Source organism: Chionomys nivalis, chromosome 22 (assembly GCF_950005125.1).
Source record: "Chionomys nivalis chromosome 22, mChiNiv1.1, whole genome shotgun sequence".
Lineage (NCBI taxonomy): Eukaryota > Metazoa > Chordata > Mammalia > Rodentia > Cricetidae > Chionomys > Chionomys nivalis.
Window position 1 is genome coordinate 37,988,036 of NC_080107.1, and position 12,339 is coordinate 38,000,374.

At 37.9% G+C, this 12,339-nt stretch overlaps 1 protein-coding gene across 1 annotated transcript in view; it reads left to right on the forward strand.

The window, feature by feature from the left end:
* The first annotated feature begins 395 nt into the window (after nt 1–395).
* Nxph2 (neurexophilin 2) overlaps nt 396–12,339 on the forward strand; it is a 116,857-nt gene continuing 104,913 nt past the window's right edge. Inside the window, exon 1 of the mRNA XM_057755792.1 lies at nt 396–724. Within this exon, the coding sequence (XP_057611775.1) occupies nt 674–724 (51 nt within the window). The 5' untranslated portion in view covers nt 396–673. The remainder of the gene's footprint in view (nt 725–12,339) is intronic.

Consider the following 12,339-nt stretch of genomic DNA (forward strand, 5'->3'; position numbering starts at 1 on the left):
GTTCCACAAGTACCCAACTCCAGAAATCCTTCCACCCCTCCCAACAACTCTGGTGTTTGTTGCCAAACTCCCTAAGAGATAGGCAGGTGTTCTGAGACCATGACTGAGCCTACTTCCTATCATAAGACGCCCCCCCCCCCAATCCCGCCGTCCTCGTCCCTTCCCCAGGACTCTGAGCAAGCTTCCCTGAGGGCTGTCACTGAGCATCCTTCTTGCATCCATCCAAGGAGAACCCATCGCCTCCCTAGCCCAGCACTAGAGTCACTCTGCGCCTGGCAGTAGGTACCGCTAACAACCCCAGTCGCTGGGCGGGGCCCGCTCCGGTCCGTGCAGAACTCTGCGCCCAGCTCTTGAGAGACAGCCGCTGGCTGTCCCGCGTCCAGTGCAGTCGCGATCATAGTCTCCCTGGTCCCTAAGCCCTCAAGTCCTCAGCCTCTCAACCCAGAGGCACAGTGCTATCTGAGAGAGTACCGGAACCTTGCGGCTCCGCGCGCTTTCTTGTCACTCGAAAGAGGCACCAGGCGCACGGACCCCACCTCCCGGCCGCCCCACCTGCTGGCCTCTCCGCCCACCGACCACTGGGTCCCTGGCGTGCTCGGCTCTCAACCCGAAGTGGAGATGCGCGAGAGGCTGGCGAGGGCGCGCAGCTCCTGAGATCGCGCCAGCTGGCACCATGCGCCTGCGGCCGCTACCCCTCGTCGTAGTCCCCGGCTTGCTGCAGCTGGTGAGTGCCCGACCTGCGGTGCTGTCCATGTGCGGGGAGTTTCGGCGGGAAATCCTCTTCTGTAAGGGGCTTGGGAGCCGAGCTGCTAAAAGCTCAGGTCCTGACGGGAGTTTAGATTGTCTTACTGTTGATGGGGATGAAAGGCACTTTGAGAGAGGCACCTGGAGGCGAGTTGAAACGCTTAGTGAGGGTTGCGATGTACTGTTTCGGTAAAGTAGGAAGGAAATATTTAGATAAGAAGCGCGAGGAAGAAAGAAGCATCCTGCTAGTCACTCGGAGTGGATCCGGGCTGACAGACAGGACCCGAGGGGTTCAAAGACCTTCCTGCAGCCCCAGGGATAATCTTGGTGGCTCTGTTTAGCACAGGTGCCCGCGAACATTTCATACAAAGCAGGGGTAAATTATAGATACAAACTGATTTTCGGGGCGACTTGGATTTACTCTGTTCGTTCTGGCCTTCGAGATGGAAATGGATTTCTACCGGCTAGAGATGTAAAACGTAACTTTGATGCCCAACTCCGTGCAGTTGTTAGTAGCCGGATCCGCGGTGCCAGATCTCACAGCCTGAACCACTGTGGCTGCAGAGCAAGATGTAGGATGGTAACAGAAAGTTCAGGATGTGTTAGGAAGAGTCGAGCTGCCATTCCTGCCTTGACTCTCCAGGTTTCCTGAAAAATAGCTTGCTCTCCTTCACATACATTATGTTTTCCTAGTTAATTGTATTTCAGGTAGACTCGAAGTAAAACCTTTAACAAGCAACTTGACCACGAATGTAGAAATTGATTTCTGACTTGTTCTGCCTCTGCCAGATTTCTCCTGGTCTCTTGGTACTTGTCTTTGGACAGTGTGATGGCTGACCTTTCCTTGATTCCGGGGCGTCTTTGGTTCCAGGACTGCTAACAGCTTGGGTTGTTAAAAAAAAAAAAAACAAGGGCAACACTTCCAAGTGCTTACAGAATAAAGACCACTTCTTTTTCATTGTCTTTTTTTAGAGAAAATACTAAGTAACTTATGAAAAAAGTTATAAACGGCAACATGTGGTAGAAGTAGGCACTTTGCAAGTGTTGAGGGTAAAATGGACTCTAAAAGGTGACGAGGTTTCAGCAGAGACTTAATTCACCTGCACAGCATTTAATAAGAAAATTATCCATGGCATCATGAAGAAATGTGGCTGGGCCGACGATTTTTGAATGAGCCAGCACTTTCAATAGAGTCCCATAAAATTAGCTAAAATGAAGTTTTTAGATGTCCATGATACCTGCCTATGATCTTTAGTATCACTTGCTTTAAAAAAAAAAATCAATGTGAATGCCAGTAAAAGTGATCCAACAAGAAAGCTCTTGTGCCATGTGCAGAAGGAAATGCCTGAGGAAACTGGCCGCTTTCATGGAGTCTTGAGCACAGCCTCATGAATCTTAGCTGGTTGATTTTTACATGCAGTGACCATGGACTGAGTATGCGCTCCATAAGCACCGCGTTGGTCCTCAAAGCCGAGGAAATGCTTTTGAGGATGCGGTGGAGAAAAGTTCTATCAGCCCTGATACAGGAAATGTTAGATTCCCCCTCCTCCACCAGGAACAAGGAAATAAATATGGAAGGAATTACATATACTCCTTATGAGCTGGATTCTAATATTACAGCATGAGTTGATTGATTAGTTTTTAAGGAAGCGTATGCCAAATTCTAATCGGTTTTTGGATTGTACTGGGATTGTAATTTTTTTTCTTCTTCTTCTGGAGCACTTTATCATGGAAAGTGAGTTGGGGAGCTGCAGCCCAGTGATAAGCAGGCAGGCCTGAGCTGCCATCCTCCTGGACAATAAAAGCCTGTTTACATTCTACACATTCTTAGAGCGGTTCCCAGCCTGACACAAGCCAGGGTGATATGAAAGGAAATCGGAGCAGTTGAGCGGGGGGTAGACGTAAATAAAAACACCCCAGCCCCACTGTATAACCCACCCAGCAGATTTCACAAAACATCAAATAATTTGCTGCTTGGATGGTTCATGGTTGTGTTATTTTCAGCTGATGTGGAACTTCTTTATTAAATCCTAAGAGGAAATAAATTAAAACGGTAACTAGATTTGAAGAGTGGTCCTTATTTTGCAGGAAGCATGAGTCGACCCAAGCCATGCCCTATGTAGGATACAAAGGTGTGTGCTACATGGCTATCAGACACACATTTATATAGAGATAAATAATGTAAAATTTTATTAAAATATATGTAAAATTTGTTGCAGCAAGACTTGCAAATAGAATTAGACTTTAGTTTTCCATCTGCACTGTCAACCTAAAGAATATTCTTTAAAAAATTATTTAAGAGATTATTGAGTTTCTTCCGGCATATTAACAATTAATTAAATAAAAATTCTCTACTTAATCTGAAAATAGTTATAGGAGGTCATGTTTAAATAAGTCTTCAATGACATTATTTCTTGTGTATCTAGAATTAATTTTACTTATTTGATGAGAATCTTTAAGGAGAAAATATGCTAAGCTGTTATAGGTTATACACAGGCAGCCTATGAAAAACGTGTGTAAACTCCTTACACCTTTGCAGTTTCCATGACCTATACTCAGTCTTTTTAACATGCTATTAACCTAACTAAAGGGATTACTAGGCTCATACACAAATTAGATACGCACTTTACAGGTATTCTTTTCTTAATATTCTTGTTCAGTACGCCGTTCCTTTTCTGTTGCTTCTTGAAGACAATTAGCATATGGAATTGATCGTATAACAAAGTGAAGGTTGTTTTATGACACGACTTCACCAGATGTCAAATTCTTACAGATTTGCTAGATAACTTGCGACTCATAATAAGGCTGATTTTAATTTTCAGCAAAATGCAGTCCGCTAAAAATACTGCATTTGAATTTCAATAAATAATGAAGTCGAAGTTAAGGTAGAATCTAGCAGTGATTTTAAAATATGCATTGTTTGGAATTGTTTTTGTGTTAATTGCATTATAACTAAGCAACTCAGAGTTGCATAAATTCGGAATACTTGAAAGATAGTGGGTAATGGTGCATTCATCCTTGCAATGTAATATCACCTCACTCACATTTATTTAGTGTATTTTTGCTTACCTTTATGAATTTATAATTTTAACAGTTATTCAGTACAGTTTTCTTACTCACTCTCTCTTTTGTATGGTCCAGAAGTGATAACTCATCACTGTCTTCCATTTATCAATCACAATTTCTCCCATACCGTCTTGATCAATAAACATCAAAACAGCATTTCCCAGTGTGGGATCGATAGTCATCTGTTGTCCAGATGACAGTGCAGAAGAAAAGAATCACATCAGGCCCAAGATTTAGAGTGATCTGGGCTTTCAGACCAAGTCTCCTATAAATATCATTAGTCTGGAACCTTTAATAATTGACCCTTGTTCCCCAGTACCCTGTGGCCTGTTCTGAGATTATGCTACTGATCCAGGTTTAAGTACTTTTCACATGCAAAACTGATTCCTGCTGGGAATTTAGTGTGTTGTCAAACAGAAAAGAAGGTCTTCCTTAATCTTCATCTTCTGTGTAACCTCAATTTTCTACTTCTTTTTTTTTTGTGTGTGTGTGATAAGTGGCCAGGTTACATTGTAACTTAAAACATGTAACCCTGGCAATCACATGAATTATGAAACCCAGCTTTTGTTGTGTGCAATATGATGTGTTAACGTGCATTTTATAATGCACTGTCTAACTTTTATGTATTAAGTAGCTAATTAATACACCATGAATGATCTTGTTATTTAATGGTAGCAATCAAAAATGAATATAAACATGTCATCGGTCTGTGATTTTATGGGTGCTACAGAATTGCCCCTGTTTCTATATTCTGTAAACTCCTGTACCTGAGGCGTTGCTGGGTAAGATTTGTAAAAAGAATTATAGCTGTACACCCTCGAGCTGACAGCCAGGGCTGTGTCAGCATTTCTGTAAAGAATCTCATTTCTATCTGAGCCATAAGCATTTTTGCTAGTTAGAAGCTGGCATTTAATATCTTGATTTTTGAAGTAGGTTGTTTTAACGCTGCTTTAAAAATCGTTCTGAATGATTCTGAGCACTCATCCATGAGAGGTTACCTTCGAGCTATTGTTATGATATATTATTCAACAAACTAATTTCTGTATTGATCCGGTGACTAAATTAAGAGGCAAATCTTATAGTTTTGATTTGTACATGGTTATAAGTTAAGATGTGGTATTAAAAACTATTTTATCTAATGTACAAGATAATGTTTTCCACATAGCATATTTTTTAATACAGTTATATGATTTTATAATACAATTTCTAAATAGGTATTTTCAATTGTGTCAAACCACGTATTCCAGACAATCTTTTCTATGACATTTACTAACATTCTCTTTAAATATTTTATTACTGAGAACATGACCAATGATGCAGATGGCAATTCTATTTTTTATCTTAAAATCCTTTTGAAGTGATTTATAATAAGTTACAGCATAGACTTTAATATTATAGAAGAAATCTAACATTGTTGCTAGAGAACTTCCATTTTATGTTATTTTAATTTATGAACATTTTAATATGGATCCACAAAGAACTGTCTGGTTTATTAAACTCTATGATGAGCATCAGTAGGAAATTCTGTTTAGGAGTAAACATACAGTCCAAAATGAATGTTTTCCTTATTTTACCCTAAATGCTATGTGGGAAATGTTTTTCTTTATCATTTAATTCAAGAAGTTGCATTCATCTTTAAGATGGCCATAGTTGTCACTTTTCCTTTTTCAGACCTATAGACAAGTGGTAAAGGAATGGGGCATTTTATAAAGTCAATTCACAATGATGACCAAGCATCATATTATATTTGTGTTTTTTTCCACATTCAGATCTTCCAAAAATTCATCATATATTATTATGTCAATTAAGACTAGGAACCATACGATACATTAATTGTTTCATTCTTGTTCTACAAAGATGAATGAACACCATGTCGAAGATTTGAATTCTCCAAATCAATTAAAAGTTCAACAAATATTACTATTTTGTCCCAGATAGTGTTAGATGAACCAAAACGGTTCCAGATATGAGTGTGTGTTGGCTTGGACAGTTTATTGTACAGTCTCAGACACTCATGTAAAAATGGAATTATCATGAAAAAAGAAATAAAAAGCTATTTCTAACATTTGCTTCTAAGAATACATTATGACAGTGGTTCACATTTTTCTTTTCATGAATCCCATCTTTTGTTTTTATACAATTTACACAACTTCTTAGACACAAACATTGATTTAAGCAAAAGTTTTACATGGGATTTCATAATATCACAAATGAGACAGGAGTATACATGAGCACAGGTTGGGGCTGATGATGCTTAACACTGCTTACGGAAAAGGAAAATTTAGTGTACGATAAAGAAATTAGCACTCATTAAGCATAGAATTAGCTAGATCAAATGAAATTCAATTCAAACCGTATTTTCGGGTGTTAGGCCATCTTTAAAATTGTAAACTATTAGCATCTATTCTTTTCTTTCATTTAAATAAAAAAATAAATGGGTGCTTAGTTAATGTGTGTGTGTGTGTGTGTGTGTGTGTGTGTGCCTTTAAGAATCCTCCTGCTCATTTTGTATTGGGTTAAAGGCGAAAGCGATTTGCATAGTTAACATGTTCAATAAGTGAAGGGGTGGGGTGAAAAGAACCACTTAGCAATTTGTAGTGACAGTAACAAGTATTAATAAATCTTTGCAATTCAGTAATCCAAGCCAGGAGTTGATTTGGAGCACTTTGAAGAGAATGGCTGTTCCAATGGAATTGGAAGCAGAATTCAAAGGCATGCTGTTCTGAGATGATGACACAGCAGTTTTAACCGCCCTTTCTACCCACCGATCGGCATCCACCCCCATTTGCTGTTCATTTAAATTTAGATTTTACTGCCAGTTCTTAGTGAACTTGTCTAAAGCCAAACACACTTCTTTTAAACCATCATTTTGATACGTGTAACTAACATGTCATAGTATAATGTATTACACAGTTTAAAGAGAAAAAAAAACTCTTATGTACTTGACTTCATGAACATCTTCACAGCAACCCTCAAAAATAAGCAGAGCAGTGGATGCTGCCTTCACTTTATGGGTAAAGAAACAAAAGCCCAAATGTTCCACAGAAACAAATTGCCACAATCGACTTGCCCATCAACTTCATTCCACTCTTGGTTTGCAGCAGGATCCATTTGTAGCTAATTGTGGGATTCATAATGAGTGCCATCTTTTTTTTATTTTTTATTTATTTTTTAATATATTTATTTATTTATTTATTTACTTACTTACTTATTTATTTTGGTTTTTCGAGACAGGGTTTCTCTGTAGCTTTGGAGTCTGTCCTCGAACTAGCTCTTGTAGACCAGACTGGCCTCTAACTAACAGAGATCTGCCTGCCTCTGCCTCCCGAGTGCTGGGATTAAAGGCATGTGCCACCACCGCCCGGCGTGAGTGCCATCTTTATAAGACATTTGGAATTGAAACTCAAGAAAATGAAATTGAGGGACATTTTCCTGAAAAAAACTGTTCTGTACAGAAACTGCATTAAAGTGACCCTGACTCTTTTGTTTGACAATAGATTAAGCAAATCTTGCCATAATCTCAAACAAGTTAAACAGCGTGAACAGATTGTTAGAGCATGTTTCTGAACCTAGAGTTCTTTTTTGAATCTAGCTTTACCAAGTTTGTTTTCCAATGGTTTCCTGCTAATAGACAGCTTTTATGTTTGGTTTACAGCTAAGTAATATGATTGCTGTTTGGATTATCAGAGGATTTCAGAGTTCAGATCTCTTCTGTGTTACTTCAGGTGGGGACAGATTGATAGCAGAGAGGGAAGCATAGGTTCAAAGGCCGCTTAAGTCTGGTATTCTAATGAACCAGGGGAATATGAGAAAAAGCTGCTGGGCATGAGAGCTGACAAGTGAATACCCACATTTGTGCAGAATGATAAATTTTGTTTTGCTTTTAGCACACTGCTATCGCTTTCTTTCCCTTCCTCACTATTTACGATATCACATTTCACTACAGAAGTAACACGCTTTAGCAGATATTGTTGGTGCTCTGGGGATACACTTTGCAAAAGTACTGTTTGAATCCCACGTGGCATTTCCTTCCTTTACAGTTCTCTGGACCAGTGACTGGCAGATAAAATACTATGGAGAGCCCAACTCGTTTGTAAAGCTTTGAGGTATAAAAGATAACCAGAGTGTCTTTGCAGCAGCCCATCAAAGCTGTGTTCTGAGGGGCTTTGTCTGAGACCATGCTTCCGTGGCCTTTTCCCATTCTCACGCTCCCAAGGAAGCGATCCCTGGATCATTCCCTTACACTCAAGTGCTTAACTCAGCAGCATCTGCATCTGGGGACTCCAACCTAATGTTTTTGTTTCAGTTTTTCTTCAATATTCAGAAAACTTAAAGTAGCTGCTAATCTTGTCCTTGCTTTGAATAATTATTAATAGCGTAATGACATTTTCCCAAATATTACGAATATGCACTTTTTTATCATGATATGATTTTGAACATCATAATTTCCAACATGCCAGTATAATGCAGTGATAAATGTGGATGTCTTCCGTATTGTATAGAGCCATTTCTGTTTTGAAAGTCATGGTATTCACAGCATTGATGTACCAAAATATATTTAAGCAACCTATGGTTAATACTTAGTATTTTTAAATCTAGAAAACATTTGTAACTATACCTATAAAAAAATTCTTAAAAGTGAAGGTGCTGGCTTAATACTGAGAATCTGTAGCTTGAATTTGCTTAAATACGGTTTTCCTCCTGAATAATTTTAACAGTATGAAATACTACTCACAATACATACAAATGTCTATGATTGATATTTTTGTAAATATACCAGTTTATAACATTTCATTGCCTTAAAATGCTATTTTAAGATTTTTATTACATTTATTTGTGTGTATGTGGGGTGGAGGGGTTACATGCAACAGTGCACATGTGATCAGAGCATGCCATGCCTTGCAGCGGGTAGTTCTCCCATCACATCTGCCTTAATAATCAATCAGAGCTTGTCAAGCTTAGCAGCAAGTACCTTTACCTTCTGAGCACTTTACCAGCGCTTAAATGTGTTGAGTGCAATTTCTTAGGAATGAAAAGGATGTTTTTTATTTAAAAGACATTCCTTTTTCTCTATGCTCTGCATGATCTTTTTAAATAACATATTTTCAGCTGACTTTTTATAGTCTTTAACCTTTGCAATTTCTTGTTAATATTGCAGTAGCATAATTTTGATTTATTATTCTTGGATATTTTACAATATAGAGCATTATGAATAATATTTTAGGCCTACTATTTTAAAATTATATTCACTGAAATTTAAGGAATATAATTAATTTTCTATATTTAAGCTTTTATCTGTTGCATACACTATTTTTAATAATTCATGTTTGTTTTTATATGATTTTCTTTTTCAACAGGTCATATCATTTGCAAATAATCTTTTATTTGGTTCTTTCTATTGAACATTATGTCTTATTAAAATTTATTTGCTTGCTACAATAGGTGACCCTTTAAAATATTGTTGAATGAAGGTGAAAGTAGGCATTGTTCCCAAGTTTCCAAACTTAATGAATATTTTAGTAAATACAAAATTTGTTTTTTGTTTATGATAATCTATAAAGTTAACCATATTTTCATATTTTTATAATTCACATTAAAATGAATTTATGTCAAGACTAGAGATTAATTTTAGGTGTCTGTTGAAAATTTTATAGGATCACATAATTTTAAAATGTAAATAGAGCATTTTAAAAAATTTATAATAGGCTTCCAAACATTACTTCTTTTTGAGAAAGCTGGGATTGCCTATACTTGCATAAGCTGTATTAACAAATTATTATTTCTCTGAAGGGTTAGAACTCTATTTTTATAGGTAAAAGGTAGCAAAAGTGAAGCAGGCTAGAGTCTGCTGCAGGGTGATTGCAGGGTTATAGTTTGAGAGATGAGGTCTGTGTGCAGAGAGGAGACCTTTAATTTTACATATCTTCTGTGGCTACTTATTCAGGTTTATTTTGAACTGTAACTGAAACCTTTCTATTGATTTTCAAGGAATATTGTGTACTTCATAACTCTTGAGGTTTATTTAGCATAATTACACATACTGTTACTTTGACTTTCAAAATTATATTCCATCATTTTGAATTTGTATACTGTATTTTCCCATTTATTTTACATGTTTTCAAACAGTGGTGATTAAGGACTGCCTTTATTTTTTCCCCAAGGATGTGCTCTCAATAGGAGGCTTTTATAGCAAATTCTATAAAACTGTCAAGGGGCCCAGGCTGAGTGAAATCCTGGGCAAGGGATTGGTGTAGGAGGTCCTTCTATATTTCTGTTGATTTCATTGGTTGAATAAAGAAGCTAACTTGGCCTTTTGATAGGGCAGAAATTTAGGTAGGTCGGAAAAGAGAACTGAATGCTGGGAGAAAGAAAGCAGGCAGAGAGCCACCATGAAGCCAGCCACCAGGTCAGACATGCTGAATCTTTCCTGGTAAGCCACAACCCTGTGGTGACATACAGATTGTTAGAAACGGGTTGATGTGAGAGTTAGCCGATAAGAGGCTCGAACTAATGGGCCAGGCAGTAATTTAATTAATACAGATTTCTGTGTGATTATTTCGGGGGTTAAGCTAGCCGGATGGTGGGACACAGCCCAACACACCTCCTTACTATAAGGGACGTGTATTTAGAAGCATTTTCTGTTCACAGTGGCCCATGCAGTGGCTGGCACATCTCTGGTCCAGTTTCACCCAGGGTTGTGTCCCCAGTTTTCTGCCTCTTGCTCTCTTTCACAATTGTTTGGTTATAGTTTGTTTTGCTCAACTGACTTTTTCTATCATCCTGTTTAACTCTTTATTTATTTGCTTGATTTTTTTTTCTTTCCTTTTGAGGTAGTATCTTACTGTGTAGCCCAACCTGGCTTTGTCTTGGTACTCTCCTACAGAATGCTGGAATAGGCAAGCAACATTATGTCTGTCTTACCTCATTCATCTCCCTATCTTCCAGAGCCTCCAAATTTTCTGACTCTTTGGCATTGTATCTTCTTTTTAGCACCCTTAGGTTTTCAGTCCTAGATCATCTCTTTAGCCTTGGGAGAGTGCTTTTAGGAAAGTGCTCCTTTCCTGTTGTGATAGGAGTTTCCAAAAGCAACTTTAGGGAAAATGAAGTTTATTTTGAGTTGTAGTTTCTGAGATAAACAGTCCATCCTGATGGGGAAGCCATGACAGCAGACAGGGATGGCATGGTGGCATGAGAAAGAGGCTATCTGGTCGCATCTCCTTCATACTCATGAAGGAGCAAGTCACAAATGTATGGTACTGTTCAGTCCTCTTTTTGCTTTTACACAGTCTGTGCTTCCAGCTGGGGAATGGTCTAATGGTTGGATCATCTCATCTTCATTAGTATAGGAAAGCTGATTTCCCGCAGACATGCCCAAAGTAGAATAATCCAGGTAATTCTAGATTTTATCAAGTTGACAACTAATATTCACCATCCAACTATACCTTTGGCAACTTAACATTGACACATATTACATTTTAAATAATGTTCTTTTGATAATAAAGTTATTTATTTTAATATATTCAGATCATGGTTTTTCCTCCCCTATTCAATTTCTTTCCAGTTCCTTTCTACCTACCTACCCTTCCAACTCCACACCTTCTTTCTCTCTCTCTGAAGAAAACAAACAGGTAAATAAAAAAGACAAATAAAGAAGTATAAAACAAAATAAATACTAATAAACAAAAAGAAGACAGAACACAAGAAATATATACATAAACACATACACATACATACAACACATACAAACAAAAAACATAGAAGGTTAAAATCAGAAACCATAATACATAAGGCAGAGACAAGGTTTTAAAAATACCCAAATAAAGCTATATGAGACAAAAATCTCCAGATGACACTTTCTTGGGCAAACTTGTTTTCAATTTGCAAGTGATTTTTGACTAGAGATAGCTTCTTAGTTAGGAAGGTGAGCTTGTGCATACTTCTTCATCTCAGTGACAGGACTCTGGTTTGAATCTATGCAGGACATAGATATGCTGCCACAGTTTCTGTGAGTTCATATGTGTCTCAGTCATGTTTTGTCTGGAAGGCACTGTTTCCTTAATGCATCCATCCCTTCTGTTTCTTACAATATAGTTCCTCTTCTGAATAGTTACATGAGTCTTGAGGAGAGAAATTTGAGGAACACATACCATATAGGACTGAATATTCTGAGGTTTCTCACACTCTGCACATTATCTTTTTGTGCGTGTTCCCATCTACTTCAGGGAAAATATCTTTAATGATGACGCTGATTTATGGGTATATCAGAATATCATTAGGACCCATTTTATTGCTATCTCCTTTAGAAGAACAACAGTATTTGGTTTTCCCTTAGGCATTTCCTGTATAAGGTTCTTGGCCCCAGAGCAGTGGTAGGCATGGGTTCCATCTTATGAAATGAGCCTTAAATTCAGTAAGATAATCTTTGGTTACTACCACAATGTTTGTGTCTGTGTCCCTATTGCACCAGCATATCATGCAGGCAGGTCACCATTATAGACAAAAGGTTTAGTAGCTGGGTTGGAAAGACAT